We start from the raw sequence: 24,371 nt of genomic DNA, 5'->3' as shown, positions 1-24,371 counted from the left end.
TGGAACAGGCTCTAGCACCCTGAATCAGTGAGCTGTGGCAGTTACCAGACTTCTCAACCCACAAACACCAAAGACAACAGAGAAGGTTAGTGGGAAAAGCTACAGGGACAGAGTGAAAGGAGTTTGCATTTCGGCCACCGCCCTGAGGGCCCTGGAGGTGGTACAGCTCTGAGGTTGCTTCCAGAGCTACAGCTGCAGTTGCTTCCGGCCCCAGGCCCAACTGGTGGGAGAAATTAAGTGGCAGATCTGAGTGGGAGTACAGAGCCAGCTTAGATCTGAGTCTGGTCCAGGTTGGCGGTTCTTGGGGGAAGAGTAGCGCTAGTATGGCAGAGCTTGCTGTGTAGAAATAACTCTGAAAACAACAGCACATCCCCTCAAGCTTGGGACAAAGTACTCTCTACTCTACAAGCCGTCATACCCCAATGAAAAACTCAAGGGTCAAGTAAGTTGTCTGGGAACATAGCCAGGTAGCTAAAACAGACTAAGATTCAGACTCAGACTTTGGAATCTTTCTTTGGTGACAAAGAAGACCAAAACATACAGCCAGAAGAAGTCAACAAAGTCAAAGAGCCTACATCAAAAGCCTCCAAGAAAAACATGAGCTGGTCTCAGGCCATGGAAGAGCTCAAAAGGGATTTGGAAAAGCAAGTTAGAGAAGTAGAGGAAAAATTGGGAAGAGAAATGAGAGTGATGTGAAAAAACCATGAAAAACAAGTCAATGACTTGCTTAAGGAGACCCAAAAAAAATACTGAAGAAAATAACACCTTAAAAAATAGACTAACTCAAATGGCAAAAGAGCTCCAAAAAGCCAATGAGAAGAATGTCTTGAAAGGCAGAATTAGCCAAATGGAAAAGGAGGTCCAAAAGACCACTGAAGAAAATACCACCTTAAAAATGAGATTGGAGCAAGTGGAAGCTAGTGACTTTATGAGAAATCAAGATATTATAAAACAGAACCAAAGGAATGAAAAAGTGGAAGACAATGTGAAATATCTCATTGGAAAAGCCACTGACCTGGAAAATAGATCCAGGAGAGATAATTTAAAAATTATTGGACTACCTGAAAGCCATGATCAAAAAAAGAGCCTAGATATCATCTTTCAAGAAATTATCAAGGATAACTGCCCTGATATTCTAGAGCCAGAGGGTAAAATAGAAACTGAAAGAATCTACCGATCACCTCCTGAAAAAGATCCCAAAAAGAAAACTCCTAGGAATATTGTTGCCAGATTCCAGAGCTCCCAGATCAAGGAGAAAATACTGCAAGCAGAAAGAAAGAAAGAATTTGAGTATTGTGGAAACACAATCAGAATAATACAAGATGTAGCAGCTGCAACATTAAGGGATTGAAGGGCTTGGAATATGATATTCAGGAGGTCAATAGAGCTAGGATTAAAACCAAGAATCACCTACCCAGCAAAACTGAGTATCATGCTCCAAGGCAAAATAAGGATTTTCAATAAAATAGAGGATTTTCAAGCTTTCTTAGTGAAAAGACCAGTGCTGAATAGAAAATTTGACTTTCAAACACAAAAATCAAGAGAAGCATGTAAAGATAAACAAGAAAGAGAAATCATAAGGGACTTACTAAAGTTGAACTGTTTTGTTTACATTCCTACATGGAAAGATGATGTGTATAATTTATGAGACCTCAGTATTAGGGTAGCTGAAGGGAAAATTATATACATATATATGTACACGTACATATATATGTATATAGACAGAGGGCACAGGGTGAGTTGAATATGAAGGGATGATATCTAAAAAAATAAAATCAAATTAAGGGATAAGAGAGGAATATATTGAGAGAAGGAGAAAAGGAGAGATAGATTGGGGTAAATTACCTCACCTAAAAGTGGCAAGAAAAAGCAATTCTGTAGGAAGGGAAGAGGGGGCAGGTGAGGGGGAATGAATGAATCTTGCTCTCATCAAATTTGACCTGAGGAGGGAATAACATGCATACTCAATTGGGTATCTTACCCCACAGGAAAGAAGCAGGAAGGAGATAAAAAACAGAGGACGACAGAAGGGAGGGAAGACAGGGGGAGGAGGTAATCAAAAACACTTTCAAAAAGGGCCAGGGTCAAGGGAGAAAATTGAATAAAGGGGGATAGTATAGGAAGGAGCAAAATATAGTTAGTCTTTCACAGCATGAGTATTGTGGAAGGGTTTTACATAATGATATGCACGTGACCTATGTTGAATTGCTTGCCTTCTTAGGGAGGGTGGGTGGGGAGGGAAGAGGGGAGGGAATTTGGAACTCAAAGTTTTAAAAACAGATGTACAAACAAAAGTTTTTTCATGCAACTAGGAAATAAGATACACAGGTAATGGGACATAGAAATTTATCTTGCCCTACAAGAAAGTAAGGGGAAAGGGGATGGGGGAAGTGGGGTGACAGAAGGGAGGGTTGACTGGGGAACAGGGCAACCAGAATATATGCCATCTTGGAGTGGGGGTGAGGGTAGAAATGGGGAGAAAATTTGTAATTCAAACTCTTGTGAAAATCAATTCTGAAAACTAAAAATATTAAATAAATTAAATTTTAATAAAAGAAGTTCCAAAGATAATTAAAAAACTGTTTTGGCTCTTTTCTTTAATGTATCTTAATGTCTGAAATAAATCATTTGCCTTTCTGCCTACTTTAGTCTATTTGAAGTGTTTCATATTAATTCTAATTTACTTATAGGTTGTATTGGTTACTACTTTGTCTTTTACAGAATCTATGTTCTCATCTCTAAAAGGAATATTATCTTGACATCTTAGCTGTTTAAACATTTAGGATGGACAGACGTCTTGAAATTCAGAGAAGGATCTTAATTAACGATAGTTATTTCCTATAGTAACACAATTTATGGATGATGTGATAAGGTGGTACCCAAAATGGAAGGGTGGGTAGAAAGAAGAGTAAGGTTGAATGGAGGATTCGCAGCTACAGGTCAAAGTGATGCCTACAGTTGTCTCAGAATTAGTTGTTCATTATTTCAGTTTCTATTTATACTGTTTTTGGAGCCCCCATAAGAAATACATTTAAACCTTTTTTTGTACTCTCAAATTACCCACAAGTAATGTGGAATAGAAAAAAGGGAATGTCCTGTGTGAAAGCTGCCCCAAGGACTATTAGTTCAGTCTCTTTGATGTAAATTTATTTACTTAAAACTTTTTAGTTAATAAATACAAACTTGGCAAAATTAGACTTTGTTGTGAGATTTTTAGAACTTTGTAATTTGGTTTGTATTTCTAGAAGTAATTCTAGAAGTTATTTGGGCCCACTAAAATAGTGGTTTCCTTAGATGTTGAGGTGCTTCTAGTCTGATTGCCACATAATATTTTGCATTATCCTATGCAGAGCTTGTCCTTTTGACAAAATACTTTCTGCTATAAAATCAGATTTATATTTGAAAAAATTTAGTATGGACACAGAAGAGCAATATATCGGAAGTGGGAAGAGAGAAACTGACTATAAACACATTCTACTTCATAATTTTCCTTTCTTGCTTTTGAAAATTACAAGAACTAAATCTTTAACTTGTTTGTTTATTTAGATTTTGGAAATGGATTTTTTTTTTCTGAATAAACAAAGTTCCTTTTTGGTGGCTCCGTTGACTGGTTGCCATTAAGACAAAGAACAGTGCTATTGTAGTATTTTCACTTTGTTGACCATTCATGAAATCTTTTTACCATCTTCACTCTGGCTTTCTTAGATGTGAAGACTTCCAGAAACTTTTCTTTGAACTCCAAAGGTTTAAAACATCTGATCTAGAATTTTGACATGTATTAGAAATACAAAACTTTTTTGGCCTCATAAAAAATAAAACAAGCCTCTGCCTATGGAGTATATTGAGGACCCTTTTGAAAGAGGAACTCAGAATTTTTCTTAAGCAGCCTTTTTTTTTTTTATGGGTATTCGTAAACATTCTAGTTAAGCAGGGACATTTGGCCATGCTTTTAAATGTTTTCACACTGAATTCATATTGCTTCCCCCCCACTCCCTGAAGTCCCAGTGGATTCATTATAGCATTCAGCAACCTTATCAAAGTAAAAGGCTTTTTGTATAAACTATTTAAGCAATGTTTTCATTTATTTTAATTGAACGTGGAAGTAAAGTATCTAGAGATAATATGCTCATTTTTATCTGTCACAGACAGGGTAAATTTGAATGTAATGAAATGGATCCAATTACTTGTATTGGCCATTAGATAAACAGAAGAAAATCTCTGATGACATTGGTTGAGTATTCTATTCCCAAAGCTAATTTTGGAAAGATTTTTAAAAATGTTAATCTTTTGATAGAGAACATAATAATGTCCAAAACCTGGTATTATAGGTTTTAGAAATATTAGGATTTAGTTTATTATGTATCATAAGACAAGTTTCCCCTTTCAGTTGTTTTTTACATGATAGCCAATTCTGTGATGTTTATTACTTGATCAAGTACTAAATTATTTAACTGGTAAGTGGTGTTTTAGGACTTTTGTATATTCCTTAATTTATTCAGACTTTTTAACTGAAATAATATGTAAAGTTAAAAAACCCTCCCATATATATATTAACTTTTCCCAAGTATCAAAATAATTGAAGCATGTTTCAAAATAAGTTACCATTACTTACACAAAAACCTTATCATTAAAACAATGAATTTGTGAGCTTTATCAAAAGATTTTACTTTTAAAATGTATGTATATACAATGTTTATTTCACTTCGATTATTAAGTAATGAGCCAGTTCTTGTCAGTGAATCAACTAATTTTTGCGTGTCAGCCTTTTTTTGATTAATTTACTTTCTTAGGTTGGTATTGAGGAAGTGTGATGTAGTAGTTAAAGGTCTGGCTTTGGAGTCAGAGCTGCTTGAGTTCAAGTCTTGCTGCTGAGATATACAGGCTATGTGACCTTGGGCAAGTTGCTTAATATCAGTGTCCCAGACAACTCACTAAAACTAATTTGTAGCTCACTGGCTGGTTTACCTTAATGGAGGGCATTTTCTGCACCTTTGAAATCGCAAGTTTGCATCCTTTACCAACCCCCACCCCCATTTCCCCAACCCCAATGAATAAATAAATGTACCTATATTGTTGTCTTGGCTTAAAAGGGCTAATAATGTGCCTCCAAAATTGCTTAACTTTACAATGTGGAAACTTAGTGAGTTATGTTACTATCTTGAGATTTTTATTTACTGACAAAGATCAATATTTATTATTTGTACATATGAGATATGCCTATAAATCCATGAAACATATAGAAACCCCAAAACATTTCTTTTTAGTAAAAATGATAGGAATTCACTTGAGGAACTATAGTAGCATAAAATTTGAAATGTACCTTAAACTGTTTCTGAATTGCATGAAAACACTGACCTAGGTGTTAGGAGATTTTAGGCTTCTAGTTTTAGTTCTGTCATTCATTTAGCAGCATGATTTTAGGTCAATCTTTAAACCTTACTTTACTCATCTGAAAAATAAAAATATTTGGATTAGATGACCTCCTAAGCTCTATCCATCTCTAAGATAAAATTCTACGAATTTTAGGGATTTTTGAAACTGAATGTAGTTCTAATGTAATCACTTCCGAGCTTATTATGTGGGGATATCAAGAAGTTATGTTTGTTTAATGGTTATTATTAGTTATTTCTTTTCATTTTACCAGGTTAAGGTTGGCAGTGCAGTTGCTACTGGAATAGGCCTTAGTAAGAAGATAGCTAAAAGAAATGCAGCAGAGGCAATGTTGTTACATCTAGGATATAAAACCTCCACTCCTGTTCAAGAGCAACTTGAAAAGGTGAGAGTTAAGCTTAAATTCCTGCATTCCATTCTATGTTGTAGATTACCAAAGGTACTAAAAAAATCCTGACCTTTGGCCTTAGATAATTTCTGATGTGGCATTGAGGCGACAATGATAACTTTCTTGAGGCATGTATATTTTTATTATGCATTATTAAAAATAGAAGCTACAGGTATAAACAGAAACCTAATTATACATCATGGAGATTTGTTAAAACTGAAGTCAGTTATTACTTTCCATTCATTTAATTTGTTAATAACATTCATTAGTAGCATCTTAGGGTAAATTTCTCCACATTTGTGGTACAAATATAATGAAATGAAAAATTTGTTACTTTAATGTTTGATGGGTCTCTGAGTTTCTTGATACAGGTACTACGTAGGTTGAAATTTCAACCCTTTCACATTTCGTTATCCTCTTTGACTTTTGTCCATGTCTTTGGACAAATCTAAGACTTTCTGTCGTTTAAAAAGTGAAAAATTAAGTTAAAATTCACTTTAGTTTTTGTATCTCACACTGCTCGTTTCCTTTTTAAATGGAATTGAGTTTCTGTTTTTACTGTGTAAACCCAGTTTTAGACTGTTAAGTTTTTCTCATAAGTCCACAGATTTGTGCCAGTGTTGTTAGCCTGAATTCTGGAACCCAGATGAAAACTTTTGAAATAAAAGGCCTGGATTATCCCTTTAGGGCATGCATATATTGGACAGACACTCTATAAAGTAATTTTTCTATTTATTTTAAACTTGAGGGTAAACTAAAAAGGTGTTGTTGTTTTTTCTGCCAAGAGCCTTGTTCATGGTTCCCTATTTCTTCTGTGGCACTTAATGACATCACTAACACCTCCCTCTATTGCAAGAGAAAAACAGAACCCCGAACTCAGGTCTTGGCATGTAAACAAGATACAACCAATTAAAGTTCATTTAACCTCAAAATTTGTTCATTATTAATTTTGCTATCTGCCCAGGTAAACAAATGCTTTCTTATTAAACTTTTTTAAATGACTGAGAGATTCATATTGCTTTTAAATGAACTTAACAGTCATTAAAAGTAAAAGTTTTAGTGTTTGAGTAATTTTGCCACTTAAAAATACTGTTTCAGAGATACTTTTAGGTACTAAGAGTACAGATGCTCAAGTTTTAGAGGGCAAAGTAAGAAATAGGATCACTTTTTAAGTCAGACTCAGTTGTTTTTTATTTTTAAGGTATTACATGTTTTAGAAAATTAATTTTAGTTCCCAAAGAATTATTTGCCTAAATACTATCCCTAGAGACTTTAGTTCTGTTTTTCTTACCCAGTCTGCCAATGATTTTCTTTCTTTTAAATATATTTGCAATATGAAACCTAACATATGTTGTTAAGGTTTTTGTTGCTCTTACATTGTATATGTTATTTTAACTTTACACACTTATATCAACTTAAAATTGTGATTTTAAAATGCATAAGTTAAAAGGGAGTCCCTTCGAAAAACACCTGCGGCTTTTAAAAAAAATCCCCCAAAGTAAACATAGATTCTTCTACCAAACCTCCTAAGTTTCATTTTTATTTTTTGCTCTTGAGGAAAACTGAATAATATGAGCAAATGTAAAATGAGATTATATTTTCTACCTTTATACTAAATACCAATTATTACTGTTATCTCTTCACTCTTTTTAAAAGGCAGTATGATGTAGTAGAAGAACACTGTACTTGGAGTCACAAAACCTGGATTTGAGTCCATTTTCCATGCCTTACTAGCCATGTGGCCTTGGTAAAGATACTTAATTCACTGAGGCTCAGCTTTCACGTTTGTAAAATGGTAATAGCATCAGTTGCAGCTTCAATCCTACTAGATGGTTGCAGAGATCAATGTAACTCAGTTCATGCACTAACCACCTACCCTGTGCAAGGCACTATAGAAAATCAAAGTAGCATTTGACCTCAAGAAGCTTACATTCTACTGTGGGGTAGAGAGGAGAGGCACATAACAGATGCACAGATCAATAAATGTAAAATAGTTTAAAGAGGGTGACTATACTAATGTAGTGGGGATCAGGGAAGGCTCAATGGAGGCAGAGATGAGCACTGAAGAAAGATAAGGATTTTAAAAAGCAGAGATGAGCAAGGAGCATGGTTTAGGCTTGAGAGGCAACTAGTACAAATAAATGGAGGTGGGAGATGAAATGTCAAGGATGTGTAAGTACAAGGGAACAGCTAGCAGACCAGCCTGGCTAGAAACAGCGTGTGTGAAGGGTGAGATGTGCAATAAGACTAAAAAATTAGTTTGGAGTCTCATTGTGGAGGCCATGAAAAACCAGCCTGAGGGGTTTGTATATTATCCTACAGGCAATAAGGAGTCACAGAAGGAATTTGAGCAGGGAAGTGACATGACCCCTGCGACCCTGGCCATCTTTTCCAGTACTGGTTGCATCTTCTCTCATGCCCCCTGACACATGAGTCCTGGAGGGTGAGTTAGCATACTCCTTACTCCTGTTGCTGCTTCCAGATTCTCCCTTTCCCACAATCACACAGCAATCTATCTTCCGAGGTTCACTGTGTCCAGATATATCACCCCATCCAGATCCCGATGGCAGTTGTCTACTGACTTCCAGGTTATCCTCCTTCCTTTCTCAAGAAGTTAACCCCAACCCCTTCTCTTATTCTAGGGTATTTCAAAATATACCCTGAAGTGCCCTGAGATATCCTAGCCTCCAAGTTCCTTATTCTCCTAAGCTTAGATGATCTACCTCAGGCAACCATACACAGGGACAGACACACCCATGAACTTTCTGTTACCCACAGGTGTTCCACTGCCACGATCATGAATTCTGATATTCATTTATCTGACCATAATCTTCTATCATTTCATCTGCCCCTATGTTTCATTCCTCCTAAATCTATTCTTCTTCCTCACCATGACTTCTAGTCCCTCTAGCCCTTAGTATTCTCCTATGCTGTCACTCCTGCTCTGGCTTTATTTTTCTCCCTTATCTTTACCCTACAGTTTACAGTTCAAAATTACACCATCTTCTACTCTTGAATTCCTGTCCCCTTTCTCTTGTTGCCAATTGTGTCTTGCCAAATGCTACTGTAGGTTACTCCCACCATTTTCTTCTTTTGCTCCTGTTTACTTGCTTCTCAGCGGTGATCTGGAAAGTCACACAGTGTTTCTAATATCAATGGGGCCTTCCCTGAATTAAGGCAATTCTTTCTCCTCTTCTCTAATTGATTTTAGTTTTTAATTATATTTTTCTTTTTTATATTATATATTTTTAAATAAACAAAAGTCTGCTTTCTCTCCCTCTGATCCCAACTCTGCTCCCTCCATTTGATAATAAAAAAAAAAACAAAACTCCTGTTATAAACATGTGTATGCAAGCAAAACAAATTTTCTCACTGGTCATGTCCAAAAAAGAAAAAAAATATCCCTTTTGTGCTCTAAGTCTGCCTCTTTGTCAGCATCATAGGGGCATATTTTATCATTAGCCCTCTTGAAGCATAGTTGGGTCATTACATTGATCAAGTCTCTAATTCTTTCAAATTTGTCTGTATTATATTGTCGTCATATAAATTGTTTTCCTGATTCTCTTTGTTTACTCTGCATCAGTTCATATTAGTCTTCCTATGTTTCTCTGAATCCATCCCCATCATCATTTCTTACAGCATTCCATCATATGTATGTACCATAACTTCTTTAGCCATCCCTCACATCATGGGCACCCTCTCTGATTCCTATTCTTTGCCACATCAAAAAAGACATCAATGTTTTTGTACATCCTTAGTTGGAGTTTATATTGCTTAAGTCTGCTGTCTTCCTTAGTCTACCCTCCCTCTCATTCCTCCCTTCTCCATTTCCCCTTTTTCCCTTCTATTTCCCTGTTGAAGGAAATGTATTTCTGTCCCTAGTTCTCGGTGTATGCATTCTTCCCTCCTTTGACCAGTTCAGATGAGAGTGAGGTTCAAGTGCTAGCCATCCCCTCCATCCCACCCCCTGCCACAACCTTGTATGTATAGATATCCACTTGTGCACCATGATTATGTGAGTTAATTTCCCCTAACCTTCCTTACCCTTCCTTTCCTAGTGTATTCCACTTCCCCTTTCTTTTCATTCTTTTCTTACGATCGTTAAGACATAACAGAGCTACTCTCAGGTCTTGTCTAATTAGACTCTTTCTGTTACCCAAATGATAATTGAGTTCATAGGGAACACATTATCATCATCCCATATTTGAATGTAAGGGGCAGTTGGTGGTGCAATAGATAGAGCACTGGCCCTGGATTCAGGAGGACCTGAGTTCAAATCCAGCCTCAGACATTTGACACTAGCTGTGTGACATTGGGCAAGTTGCTTAACCCCAGTTTCCTTGTGCCCCCCCTCCAAATATTTGAATTTAAGCAGTTTATCTTTTTTACTTTCTTAGAATTGTCTATTCACATTTACCTTTTATGTTTCTCTCAAGTCCTGTGTTTGAATTTCACAATTTCTACTCTATTCTCAGTTTTACTGGGTAAGCGATTCTTGGCTGTAAGCATATCCTTTGCCTTCTGGAACAACATTCCAAACTCTCTACTCTTTTACATTGGTGACTGCTAAATCATTAAAGAGGGTGACTATACTAATGTTGTGGGGATCAGGGAAGGCTTGATGGAGGCAGAGATGAACACTGAAGAAAGATAAGGATTTTAAAAAGCAGGGACTCCTCTATACATTAATTCTTTCTTTCTAGCATCTTGCAATATTTTACCTAGAGGCTCTGGATTTTGGCTTTAACATTCCTGGGAGTTTGCATTTTGGGATTTCTTTCAGGAGGTAGACTGTGGATTCTATTTCCACTTTGCCCCCTGTTCCTAAGAGATAGGAACATTTTTCTTTAGAGTTCTTGAAATACGATGTGTAGGTTCCTTTCAGGTAATTCAATAATTCTTAATTTTTTTCTCATTAATATGTTTTCTAGGTCAATTTTTTTGCTATGAGATACTTTATATTTTCTTCTATTTTTTTTCATCATTGGCTTCTATATGCTCCATTCTAATTTTCAAGGAATTTGTTGCTTGGGTAAGGTTTTGCACTTCTTGTTTCAAGTTGTTAATTCCCTTTCTAATCCTTTCTTCCATAGCTCTCGCTTCTTTTCCTCTAGTGCTCTCATTTCATTGATTAAAAAACTTTAAACTTCTTTTTTAAAAAAATTCTTGCTTCATATGTTCAGGTATTTTAGTTGAATTTTTGCTTAAGCTATATTTTTCTTTGGAGCTTTGCTTGTAGATGCTTTGGAGTCATTCTTTTCTGGCTTTGTATCTTAACAGTCCCAGGCACCATAATTGTCTTTTATGGTGGGATTCTTTTTTATTTGTTAGGGCTTCTAGCCTACTTCTTGACTTAATACTTGATGTTAGGACTGAGCTCTGTGCACTTCTGGAGAGAAAATCTGGGCTGACTCTGGGACTTTTTTCTTAGGGTTTTGATTGTTGTATTATTCTGGAATCTCAAGGATAGCTCAGGCTGGGGACCTGTAAACTTTCAGTACTCCCAGAGTGGTCTGATCCATGGCAAAGTCTGATCACTGCCCCACTGGTCTGAGCTCTTTAAATTCTTGGTCTGGCTTTGACTTGATCTGAGCATCAGTAGATGCTGCAGGACTCAGCTCTTCTCAGACAGCTGAGAATCTTTGCTGGCTTACAGCGACAGAACTGTAGCCTCCCCTTTCCTCTGGAGTTTTTGCCCTGGCTACAAGCCCGAAATGAATCTCAACTTTGATCTTGAAATCTGAGCCACACTTGCTGCTTGCTTCTGAGCTAGCTCCTCTTTTGTTACATGGCCTTGGACCTGCAAGACCTCCTTCCTCTGGAATGTCACTCTTGGTTGCATGTTCCCTCCTCATTCTACTCTAGATTTGAGACACAGAACTTGGTAAGGAGTGACAGGGCTGCCAGTTGTCACCTGTTCACATTCCCTACGCAAAGTCATTGTACTCCTTGAGGATATGGGACATCCATTTGCCCTGATGAACCGCTTTTCCTTGGGCATGGCCACTCCTGGTCAGACTGTAACTCCAGTGTCACTGGAAAAAAAGACTCACTGTAACTTTTTCTTGGATTTCCCATCAAGATTTGGTCTAGTGCATTTTCTAGGTCTGTATGGAGGAGTTCGAGTATGTGTGTATATGTGTGGGGGTAGCTCATTGTGTTGCTTCCTGTTTCTCTTCAATTTTGTCTCTATCTCTCCTGAATGGTTTTATATCACAATCTCCACAACAACTATTCCAAACCTTTTCTTCTCCCACAGTACTCCCTCCTCTTCCTCTCAGTAGAAACCTTAACTCATTTACTGAAAAGAATAGAGGCCTTTTGCAATAAGCTTGTTTTTCTTCCCTACTCTACATCTGAAAACCCTGTTTTCTCCTTCTATTTCCAGTCTCTGATGAAAAGCTGACCCTTCCTCTTGCCAAAGCCAAGAGAAATACTCACACCTTTGTTCCTATTGCCTCCTATATTCTTTGGAAGATTCCTTCTCCATTATCTCCCTGCCCCCATCTCTTTAAATTGTAGTGTTTCCCATAGTTTCTTATTCTTCTTCTGCCTGCATAACCCATGTCCCTTGTATCAGTAAGGCAAGATTCATGACCTTGAGGATGACCATGAACATGCCTGCATGGTTCAGAATTGCAAAGTATGAAAAACTCTCTAGGTAGAAGGCAGAGGAAGTATAACATTTATTTAGACACCAGAGGATCGAATCCCAAGAGCAATAACTCCAATTCGCTATAGTAGTAATTATATTCCAAAACCAGTAAGTTTACCTCAATGTAGCAACAAGGAAATTATAACACAGTATTACAGCAAGGAACCAAGTCATTCTGTAACCTTCTTTCCTTCTGGGGCCTTCCCATAAACACTCAGGAATCCTAACTGTGTGCTTGCCTTCATTCTCTCCCTTCTCAGTTCTCTGGTCTCTGAAACTCCCTGGTTTCCACTCCACTCTCTGCTCTGCACTCTTTCTGCAGCTCTGTCATCTCGGAGTTCTTACTCCTCCTCCTTGGGCTGGATTCTGAATTCTTGCTTCTGACTTCTGACTTCTGAATTCTCCATTCTCAATGGCTACCTTCTGGGTGTATATACTCTTTTTAGGGCCAAAGGACTTCATGCCCAATCAGCAAAAGGGTATCTGCCTGAGGCTTAGTGCCTAGTAAGTAAAGGAAGTATGCCTGCCTACAAACAAACCTGTAATCAAGCTTCCCTTAATTGGCCCCACCTGAGGTCTGTTAAGTGGGTGGGAGAGGTCCTTAATCACCGATTGGCATCACATTGGTGTGGGGCTGCCTCTAATCAAGCTTCTCTTTGTTGGCCCCACCTGAGGCCTGTTGAATGGGTGGGAAAGATCTTTAATCTCTGATTGGCATCACATTCCCTCCTCTCCCATACCCCCATTTATCCTTAAAACAAACAAACCAAAAAGCCTTGCTGTGTGTCTTCCTTTTCATAGTTAACTTCTCAAAAAAGCTGTCTTCACTCCTTGCCTCTATTTCCTCTCTACTTATTCACTTCTTAACCCCTTGAAATCTGGCTCAATTGAAACCATTGTTTCCAAAGCTAACTGATGATCTTATCATCAAATCCAATGGCCTTTTTGACCTCACTGTATCATTTTGATCAGTTGGCCAATCAGTCAGTGGGCCTGCTATGTGCTCCAGGGGTGGGGAACCTGCAGCCTTGAGGCCACATGTGGCCTTTCTAGGTCCTTGGGTGCTGCCTTTTCACTGAGTCCAAGTTTTACAGAACAGATCCTTTTATTAAGGGGATTTGTTCTGTGAAGTTTAGATTTAGTCAAAGGGGACTTAGAGGGCCACATGTGACCTCAAGGCCGCAGGTTCCTACCTCTGTGCTAGACCTTGTGCTAGTTGATTAGACACTAAGGCAAAAAGGAGTAACCCTTGCTCTTGAGTAGTTTACTTTTCCAAGGAGGAGACCACATATACACTATATGTATGTATGTATGTATGTATGTATGTATATATGTATGTATATGCATATGTGTGTGTATATGTATACGTATGAATACGTATATGTATATATGTTGACTACCCTTTCCTCCTGGATGGATACAGTGTCTTCTCTGGGGCAGTGCTCTCTCTTCTTTCTCAGTCTCCATGGCTGAATCTCCATCCATTTTTTTGTTCTTTAATTGTAGGTGTACCTCAAGGCTCTGTCCTGGGCCCTCTTCTCTCTTTATATTCTTTCTTCATAAATTTCTTCCTCAATTCTCATGAGTTCAGTTATCTCTACCCAGATGTATACCAGATCTATATTTTCAGCGCTAATCTCTCTCCTGAGCTTCATTCCTGCATCACAAAATGCCTTTTGGACAGCTCTACATGTTCAAAACAGAACTCATTATCCTTTCTCAGAAATCCATTGTTCTTCTGAACTTCCTTGTTTCTGTTAAGCGTTCCACCATCCCTTTAGGAATTCAAGTTTGAAACCTTGGAATCATCTTCAACTCCTTACCCTCTCTCACTCCACATATCTAATTGGTTGCCAAGTCTTATTAATTTTATTTCCATGGCATATGTTACATCTAGCTCTTCTCTCTACTCAGAGAGCCAGTACCCTAATTCAGGCTCCTCTCACTTCTCCCCTCAACTATTATAACAGCCCCCTAATTGGTCTCCCTCCTTCACAGATTCTTTTCTCCACATAGCTACCAGTGATATTCCTAAAGCCCAGGTCTAACTCAGTCACTTCCCATGCTCAATTAATCACACTGGATCTCTATTTTTCCAGGATATAATACAAACCTGCCTGTTTGTCATTTAAGGCTCTTCATAACTGTGTTCCAAATTGTATTTCCAGTCTTATTATACATTATTCCCTTTCATGAATTCATCTATTTAGCCACACTTGCCTTCTTGCAGTTGCTTACATAAAGCATCCTAATTCTTACCTCTGTGTCTTTGCAAAGGCTGTGTTTCATTTATGGGTTACAATCTTTTGTCACTCCTTGTTAAAATTCCTAAGTTTGCTTCAAAGCTCAGGGCAGCTACTGCATGAAGCATTTCTTAATCTTAACAGTTTTTATGCTTGCCTATCCCATTATATTTAATTTATTATTTTTTTCTATCTATAAAAGATGTCTTCTAGGTTATAATGCTGGGTGATAACGTTGCCCCCAACAGAGAGAAGTTTGGCACAGGGGCATATTTAGGGGGGAAGATAAGTTCTGTTGCAAACATGTTGAGTTTGAGATGTTGACAAGATATCCAAGTGGCGATGTCCAGCAGTCAGTGATATAGAACTGAAATTCAAGAGGAAGATTGAGATGGATACATATAAAATTTGGGAATCATCTGTGTAAAGCAGATGAGATCACTTTTGGAGAGAGCATGGATAGAACAGAGAAGAGTTTTGGGAAGACAAGTAAAGGAGCCTGAAGGATAATTAGATGTCTAGTAGGAGAACTAGGATTGTGTTATGGAATTAAGTGTTATGGAATTAAAGAGAGAAGAGAGTGTCCACAAGGAAGGATTAATCAAAAGTGTAAAAAGCTGCAGAGAGACCAAGGAGGACAGAGACTAAAACATGGTCATCTGATTTCATTCCAAATCATTTGTAACTTTTGAAAGAGAAAAGGATATAAAAGGATATAAAAACACTGGATATCATGGAAGTAGGACAGCTTTGGGTGATGATGAGGCATGATTGCCGCTGTGTGTAGCTAATGTAGAGTGGAGATGTAGGTCATGGAAGCTGAGAAGACTGATGAACTGGGAGCCCACAATGTGTGATGGCACATCATTGTGACTATTGAAGTTGATAATTGGGATGAGAAGGATTAGGGAGGAGATAAAAGTGTGAATCATATCCTGAATTCCCTGAGAAAGGGCATAGGGTTACCTAGAGGTCTGTAGTTGACAAATAAAAAATGACTTGGACAGAGTGATATATAGTTGGATAGAGTGAAAGGTGGAAAGGTTTCTGAGTGATGGTGGCAAAGGGAAAAATCTGGAAGTGACATTGGGGAATAAGGAGTATAGTCCTGTTCAGGCTCCTAAATTGTGGGGCATGTGAGAAAGAGGATCCAGTACTGGAGAGTGAGTCCAGGGCTGAGGTGTCTTATAGAGGGGGAACTAAATTTCTTTGACAGTAAGAAGATGAAAATAGATGAAAGGAAGAGAACTAGATGCAGGGAAATTTTGTTTTGAAATGATACAGTAAAGGCCATAGGAAAATAGTGCCTGGAAAAGACAGAGCTAGGATTACGCTGCATAGAGTTAGAAATGTGCAGAGAGAGTGGGGTGGGGGGTTTGCCTTAGAAGATGTCAGTTCTGAATTATAGGGATTAGGGAATCAGGAAGTAGGAGTTTATTAGCCGTGGGACTTGGTAAATACCAGGTAACCCGATCAGGAGAACAGAGGGTCAATGGTTATGACAAGTCAATATGTTTGTTGACTTAACTTGTTGATAATCATGAAGGTTTTGTGGTGAAACTCACTAGTGCCAAGTGATATCCAACTGAAATAGCTTTTATTTTTCTGTCCACCTACATCTACAGGTGATTGAAAGCCAATCCCTGACTTCCAGTTACCTGCAGATTTTTAAACATGACCAGATCTAGTCGTAGGAAAGATTAGTCTTGCAGCAATATGAAGGACAAATTGGAGGGCAGAAGAAGGTAGAGACAGGAAGATTTTGTTAGGGAGCCTGTTGTAGTATAGTCCTTGTGGGTAGCAATGATAGCCCATGCTATGGTACTGATTGGGGGTATGGGAGAGATAATGTATGAGAAGTATTTCAAAGGTAGAAGTAATAGAATGTGGTAACTGATCTAATATGAAAAATCAAGTCAACCAGATACCCTGGTCTACAAAATATAGTGTTGTCTCTCCATTGCTAAAACATCTGATTGGAAAATGAAAAATTAAATCATCTGAGGATTTATCCATAGTTGGTACCTACAGAGGAGTTTCCTACCATAGGAAGCCTCTTCTTTAAGAAATAACTAAAAAAATGTAAAAACAATCAAAAGTTTCAGACTAAGAAAAGTGAGCAGCAAGAAAATCATTACATTTAGTCTGTGAAACCTATTAATATGACTCCATAACATACACTATATTATTATCTGATGTTTTCCCTTGCTTTAAGTTTGATGACATACACTTTCTTACCTTATCTCTCTTATCTCCACTTCTTATTATATTTCATAACCTACAAAAAGAAGGCAGAAAGTTTTCTTTTTTAAGGTGATTAGAGGGATATTTTTCAAGACTACCTTGGAGAATATCTGGCTAGAAGTTGTTGTTCTGTCATTTGCTCAACAAATTCCATTTTAAAAAATGTGAATTAGTCTTTTCTTAATTTAGGAATTGATCTCAGAGTAAAAAATTTAATGACTAGCCTCATTTCTTAAAGATAATTTGCTATTCTCTTAATTTTTTTTTTGTTTTGCATGGATTTGCTCAAATATCCCAGGGTACTCATAGAAGGATTTGGGAATAATTAACAATACTCAAATTTTCAAATGGATTTGTGATTTCATCAGCTTGGAAGGTCCCTGCATGAGATGCAGATCATAACCCGCCTTTGCCTACCCATCTTGTGCACCGCTTGTCTGCATCCTCTCATAAATTAACCACATAGGGTATACCCAATGTAGTAGAAGCTTTCCTCCATTTCTTCTGCTAAGTGCTTTATTATTACTATCTTATTTGATACCCACAACAACCCTGGGAAAAAGGTGTTACTATTATCCCCATTTTACAGATGAGGAAACTGAGGTAAACGGGTTAAGTGACTTGCCAAGGATCACAAAGCTGGATTTGGACTCAGGTCTTCCTAACTCTAAATCCAGCACTCTATCCACAGGGTCACCTAGTGATCATTGCAGTAATCTAGTTAAGCAGTGATGATAATGTGAGTTAAGGAGGTCAGCCTGATCTAGAGGACTTCACACAATTCTAGGTTACCGTATTTTGAGCCGAATATTGACAGACTGGAGCTTCTCCAGTGGAGGAAATCCACGATGGTGAGAGAATTGTAGACTACACCACATAAGGATTAGTTAAAGAACTCTTTTTAACTTTTCTCTGTGGAGAAAAGAAAATTAGCGGAAACATCACCACCACTATCATAATCATTGATACCATTGCTAGCATTAACATAGCACTTTAAGGTTTGTAAAGCACTTTATATATATTATCTCATGTGGTCCTCTCAAGTCTATGAGATAGTATAATTGCTCACACTGAAAATTTAACAACCAGCTCTTGTGAGTTGGTATGAGCCATCATCTCCAGCCCACCCCAATTTTGTGGGAAAAAGATAATGAGTTCAGTTTTGGACATGTTGAATTTAAGATGCCTGTGGCATAGTCAGTTGTTGTTATTATTGTTATAGTAGCTAATTTACAGAAAAGGATTTCCAAAGGTGGTTTTAAATAAAATTCTATTATAGTTAATACTCTATAGTCAAATAAGTTAAAAATAAAATTATTTTTGAAGTAATAATATATTAGAATACAATATTAATGTCATATTCTAATTGTGATTTTTACATCTTGCACAATCATCACAATTAAATGTTTGGGTAACTTCAGTATGTCTATATAACCATTAAGTTCTCATGAGGTATATGAATCACTCCAGAAATGAGTTTATTAAGGGGATTTCATAGAATATTTTAGAAATTTCCCTTTAATTATGGCCTCTATTACTTATTTTACTTCTAATATTTTTTGAGGGACAGACTACCTACATGGTGCTTAAAGTTGCACCTTTCCAGGAAAATTTATTCGTTTTTAGGCATTGTGTTTTCTGTTAAAATGTGAATATTTCTGGTGGAGTGAGAAAGGAGGTTGGGAAAGGGGAGCACTAAGGTAATACATTAAACTTAGTGGGAACTAGTTTCTCAGCTTAATTTCAAACCTCATAGCTTTGTTAAAGCAGATTCTTATAAGAATGGGACAATGGATAAGTATATTTATTTTGTAGTTTGGAAAATGTAGGGGTAGTTTCAAGGAAAAGTTTCTTCTGGGGAAGGCAGGCATCAGGGTTACCCCATGATAAGGAGAAGAGGCTCTAAGAAGCTAGAGATGAGGACATCAATGGTGCTAATGAGAAGAGAAAGAGGGGTACTCGAAGTAGAGGTAGAGAATTCTGAAGACAGACTTTGCCAATTTAAAATTTTTCCTAGGTTTAACTCCTAATATCATCTAAAGAGTGTCCCACTACTTCTGGGGTCATATTTTAGTGATTACCTCATATCCTGAAAGTCCCAGGAGCCAAATTTATTTTTAAAGATTTTATGTCCTATGAAAGTACTGCAATTCATTTTGAACTGTTGGGCCCCTTTAACAAGTTATTATGTGAGTTAACATTACCTATAGGTATATTAAGCAGGTGGCCACAACTCTAGGAAATAAAATCAGTGAAAAATTAGATCTTTGGTATTTCCCATTATAAGCAATCCTGTAAGCTTATTTTACATTATTTAAAATACTGAAGATAACTTTAACTCTATTCAGAACAATAATAATACAATAGTTAAAATGAAATTTATTGATCATTTGAGGAGTTAAAAATATTTATGACAACTTTTCATTTTGTTTGGAACCAGGTCATCTCATAAAATGAGAATAACTTATATGCAAATAATTGTAAACTTTAACTATGTTATTAGTAAGATTTTCATGTCTGTTGGTCTTTTCCATTCATATCTTTTGACATTATCTCTTAAAAGCAACCTTATTCCAGTAATATTAATGTCTTTTTATGCATGATGAGTTAAACAAAAATTGTTGCTAATGTTCACAATAATGTTCATAACTATCTGTATTTTAGAAAAACAATATTCTAAGTATGTAGACTTAAATTTGTTACCTATCACTGTTTCAACAGGTAGTCTGTTTTCAGTTTGTAATCATGATCTATGGCCCGCATAACACATAGAATGGTTTATGTTTAGAAGACTATGTTTGTGGGGTAATTAAATTTTTAGCCTTTCATCTCTCCCATCTTTACTTTGATGAAGAGTAATCTGTGGAAGGAGGAGTGTTTAGGTACTAACATTAGATTAAACTAAGTGCTTAACTTAATGATTAATGTCCATAAACATAACATTCCACTGTTAGAACTGGAGAATGCTACAAATATACTCCAATATTGACTATATCCTTAAACAAACAAACCCCTTTCTTTAACCTTGGCAACACTTCAAGCTATTATCCGCTCTTTTTTCCCCCTTTTACCTTCAGGTTTCTAGAAAGAACATTCTACACACACTGACCCTCCCTCCTACCCTTTTCTGTTGAAGTCCCTCAGTTCCTACAAACCCCAACTAAAGATCTCACCTTGCAGTGTAACCCCTTTCTCTGGCCTCCTAATTCCCCATTAGAGCAGTCTTCTCTCTCACTGTCATTCTCTTTTTCATATTTTTTTCATTTCATTTTTTCAATTCATATTTTCATACTCATTATCTCTACAGAAAGGGGATGAATCTTGCTGCAATCCAAAAGCCACAATATTCCTTCAGGGTCCAGCTCAGTTGTTACCTCTCATATGGAAATGTCTCTGAACCTTTATTCCTTTCTCTCAGGTGAAAATCATTGAATTTCAGAGTTAGAAGGGCCTAAGAGGCCATCTGGTCCTGCCCACACTTGGACATACCTGAGAAGTGGTCATCCAGCCTTTGCTTAGAGACTCTCAGTGGAAGAGAAACCTTGACTTTCCCCTTTTGTATATCTCTAGTTGTTATGAAATTTTTTCTTTGATTAATCATAAATTTGCCTCTCTGTAACTTTTACCCATTACTCCTAATTTTGCCTTCTGGGACTAATCATCAAAAAATTTAGTCCCTTTTCTTCAAATGAAATAAGATATGTAAAGTACTTAGCTTAGGGCCTGGCACATAGTAGGAATTTAATAAATGCTTGTCTCTCCTCCCCCCTTTCTATATGACAGTTCTTCAAAACCTGCTCCTCACCTCAGATTTCTCATGTCGCTTGTCTGGATCTCTCCTTTGTACTATTATTATCTCCTTTCTCATGGTTATTTGTGTGCATGTGACCCTCATTTAGATTGAGAGCAAGATTTGTGAAATATCTATTTTTTTATACTTTTTGTCTAGCATAGATTCTGGCACTTAGTAGGGAGTTCAGTTCAATTCAATTAGCATTTATTAAATTCCTACTCTGCGCAGGGCACTGTAATAACAAAATGAAAATTAAATTGCAAGGCACTTTAGAGAACATCTAATCCAATCCCTTCCTTTATGGATGGGAAAACTGAAGGCCTGAGAGAAAAAATTACCTGTCACACAATGAGTATAATTATGGCAGAGAAAGGACTTTCTTTTGTCCTTGAAAACTTTGCTTTTCTTAAGGTAGCCCAGGATTTCATAAGCTTTTCAGTTGCCATATCACTGAACTTTCAGTACACTGAAGTCTCAACTTAAGTTCCACCTTCTGCTAAAAGCTTTTCCCAACCCTTTGTAATCTTAGTCCCTTCCCTCAGAGACTCTCCCCAGTTTGTCTTATTTCTACATAGTTGTTTGCATGTTGTCTCCCCTTCAGAGTGTAACCTTCATGAGAACCGAGTCTGTCTCTTCTGTATAGCATTTAAAGCCCATCACAGTTTGATTCCAGGAATTTCCTAAGCACCAGGAATACAAATAAAAGCAGAAAAGAAGAGAGTCCTTACATTTAACTTCTAGAGCTTACATTCTAATGGGGGAAGACTCATAAAGGAGATTATAAGTGTTTGGGTCTGGGGGAAGTACCAGGTGGGGACAGGGTAGAAAAGTCCAGAGAGTCAGGAGCTGGGCTGGATTCAAGGTGAGCACGACTGGGATACTTCCTCAAATGGAAGTTCAAGGAGGAACTCACCGATCAGAAAAGGGTCCCACAAGGGTAGAGGTAGAAAAATTTGGGGCATCAGAAATGGAGCTAGGTTCAAAATGAGTACAGGAATACTGCATGAAGACCAATGCACCACCAGATGATGTTTCCTACTGCCCCTGGATGATGAGTGAAACTATGCTAATTCTTTTATTTGCCTCTCTGAGGAGAACTGTGAGGCATTTGGTTACAACTTCCTTATGCCATCTGGTTTCATTTATATTGAGAATGTCTCTGTAGAGATGGCTCAGTTCCTTTAAATAGTCATTTGACAAGGACTATACATTTTGAGTACTTACAGTTTAATATCTATAGACGTTAAAAACAATTTTTAACACTCTCAGTACCCTCTTTAATTATACAGCCACCATGACTACAGAAAGTGTAAGGGACTTACAGAATTGAGGATCTTTTTGTACTTTTGTTTTTACATTGGTCTTCATCAAGAAATAATTCACAATGTAGTGGTCAGCTTACTGATGATAATCTCTGTGATTAGCTAAGCCTGTCCTTAAATAGTAGAAACAGTCTATATGCAATGCAATACTCAAAGCCTCTCCAACTTGATAGACATCGTCGGTTTGCATTCTACTGACATAGCCTTTGAGAATGTGGGTTTATCTCCAAAGCAAAAACAGCAAAGAAGTAGAGCCAAGATGGTGGGAAAAAGGCAGGGATTTGCCTAGCTCTCCCCCATATTCCTCCAAATACCTTTAAATAATGCCTCAAAATAAATTATAGAGTTGCAGAACCCACAAAAGGTCAACAGGAAAGGTCTTTTGCACCAGGGTGAGAATGGAGTGCAGTCTACCACAGGCATACCAGTACAGACTGGCCCTTAAACCAGGAGCAGGCTTTGGGGGCAACTGAATCAGTGGCATGGCAGCAGTGGTGGTTTCCAGACCTCTCAGCCTACAGATGGTAAGCAGATCTGGCAGCTGGTCAGAAGGAGGTTGCTGGTACTGGGGGCAGGACTCTTGCATTGCCCATACTTGGATCTGGGTTGCAGTCCCGGGTCTCCATCCCAGGGCAAGGAGGAGCACTAGCACAACAAAGTTTGTGGGCTGCAGGGGAGAAGAGACCCTAATCACAGTTCCAGGGTAGAAAATAGTGCTTGTGTTTGCTCACAGACCAGAGCACAGGCCAGGAGAGCAGTAAACACATATCTCTTTAGATCATATCACCTTGAAAGAACTGAAAACTTACAGGTCTCTGAAATTAGCTACACAAAAAATCTGGAGCTTGAGATGGTGCCCCTTCTATTCTGGAAGCAAAGCTCTACTTTAGCATAGAGTTAAAAGTCAAGAAATAGGCTGGAAAATGAGCAAATAGCAGAAAAAGATCCTGACTATAGAAAGTTACTTATTGTGACAGGAAAGATCAAAACACAAACTCAGAAGAAGACAATAAAGTCAAAACTCCTACATCCAAAGTCTCAAAGAAAAAATTGGCCCCAGGCCATGGAAGAGCTCAAAAAGGATTTTAAAAATCAAGTAAGAGAGGAAGAGAAAAAATTGGGAAGAGAAATGACAGTGATGCAAGAAAATCATGAAAAAAAGAGTCATCAGCTTGGTAAAGGAGGCATAAGGAAATACTGAAGAAAACAACACCTTAAAAAACAGAATAGGCCAAAGGGTAAAAGAGGCACAAAAATCCATTGAAGAGAAGACTGCCTTGCAAAGCAGAATCAGCCAAATGGAAAAAGAGGTACAAAAGTCACTGAAGAAAAGAACTTCTTACAAAGTAAAATTGACCAAATGGAAAAGGAGGTACAAAGCTTATTGAAGAAAAAGAAAAAGAGCCTTTCCTCCATTGATAAATGGTTAAATGGTATGAACAGGAAGTTTTCAAACAAAGTAATCAAAGCTATCTATTGAATCATATGAAAAAATGCTATAAATCACTATTGATTAGAGAATTCAAATTAAAACAACTCTGAGTTACCACTGCACGTATCAGATTGGCTAATATGACAGAAAAGGAAAGTGACAAATGTTGGAGATGTGGGAAAATTAAAACACTAATGCGCTGTTGGTGAAGTTGTATGCTGATCCAACCATTCTGGAGAGCAATTTAGAACTATGCCCAAAGGGCATACCCTTTGCATACTTTTTGACTCAGCAATATCACTACTAGATCTATATCCCAAAGAGATAACAAACAAAAAAGAAAAGGACCTATATGTACAAAATATTTATAGCAGCTCTTTTAGTGGTGGCAAAGAATTAGAAATTGAGGGTATGCCCATCAATTGGGGAATGGCTGAACAAGTTGTTGTATATGATTGTGATGGAATACTGTTGTGCTGTAAGAAATTGTGAGCTTGATGATCTTAGAAAAACTTAAGACTTACATGAACTAATGTAGAGTGAAATGAGCAGAACCAGGAGAACATTGTACGTAGTAACAGCAATATTGTATGATGATCTACTGTGAATAACTTAGTTATTCTTAGCAATACAATGATGCAAAACAAGTCCAAAGGACTTATGATAAAAGGTTTTATCTTCAGAGAAAGAGCTGGTGGAGCCTAAGTGCAGATTGCAGATACTTTTTCGTTACTTTTTAAAAAGTTTTAAAAACATAAGAGTTTTTTGTCTGTGTTTTCTTTCCTAGCATGACTTACATGGAAGCATGTTTTGCATGACAACACATATATAACCTATGTCAAATTGCTTGCCTTCTCAGTGAGGGGGGAGGGAAGGGAGGGAGAGAACTTAGAACTTAGAATT

At 37.4% G+C, this 24,371-nt stretch overlaps 1 protein-coding gene across 5 annotated transcripts in view; it reads left to right on the top strand.

The window, feature by feature from the left end:
* The window catches only part of STAU2 (staufen double-stranded RNA binding protein 2), a 422,077-nt gene that overhangs the window by 193,863 nt on the left and 203,843 nt on the right, over nt 1–24,371 (top strand). For 3 of the 5 annotated variants that reach the window (XM_036768257.1, XM_036768268.1, XM_036768259.1), the window contains one exon: nt 5,645–5,776. The exons of the other annotated variants lie outside the window; for them this stretch is intronic. In XM_036768257.1, coding sequence (XP_036624152.1) covers nt 5,645–5,776 — 132 coding nt within the window. The remainder of the gene's footprint in view (nt 1–5,644; nt 5,777–24,371) is intronic. 5 annotated transcript variants of the gene reach the window in all.

This window comes from Trichosurus vulpecula, chromosome 1 (assembly GCF_011100635.1).
Source record: "Trichosurus vulpecula isolate mTriVul1 chromosome 1, mTriVul1.pri, whole genome shotgun sequence".
NCBI classification, from domain to species: domain Eukaryota; kingdom Metazoa; phylum Chordata; class Mammalia; order Diprotodontia; family Phalangeridae; genus Trichosurus; species Trichosurus vulpecula.
The sequence above is the reverse complement of the archived record's forward strand: the minus strand, read 5'-3'. Positions and strand labels throughout refer to the sequence as shown.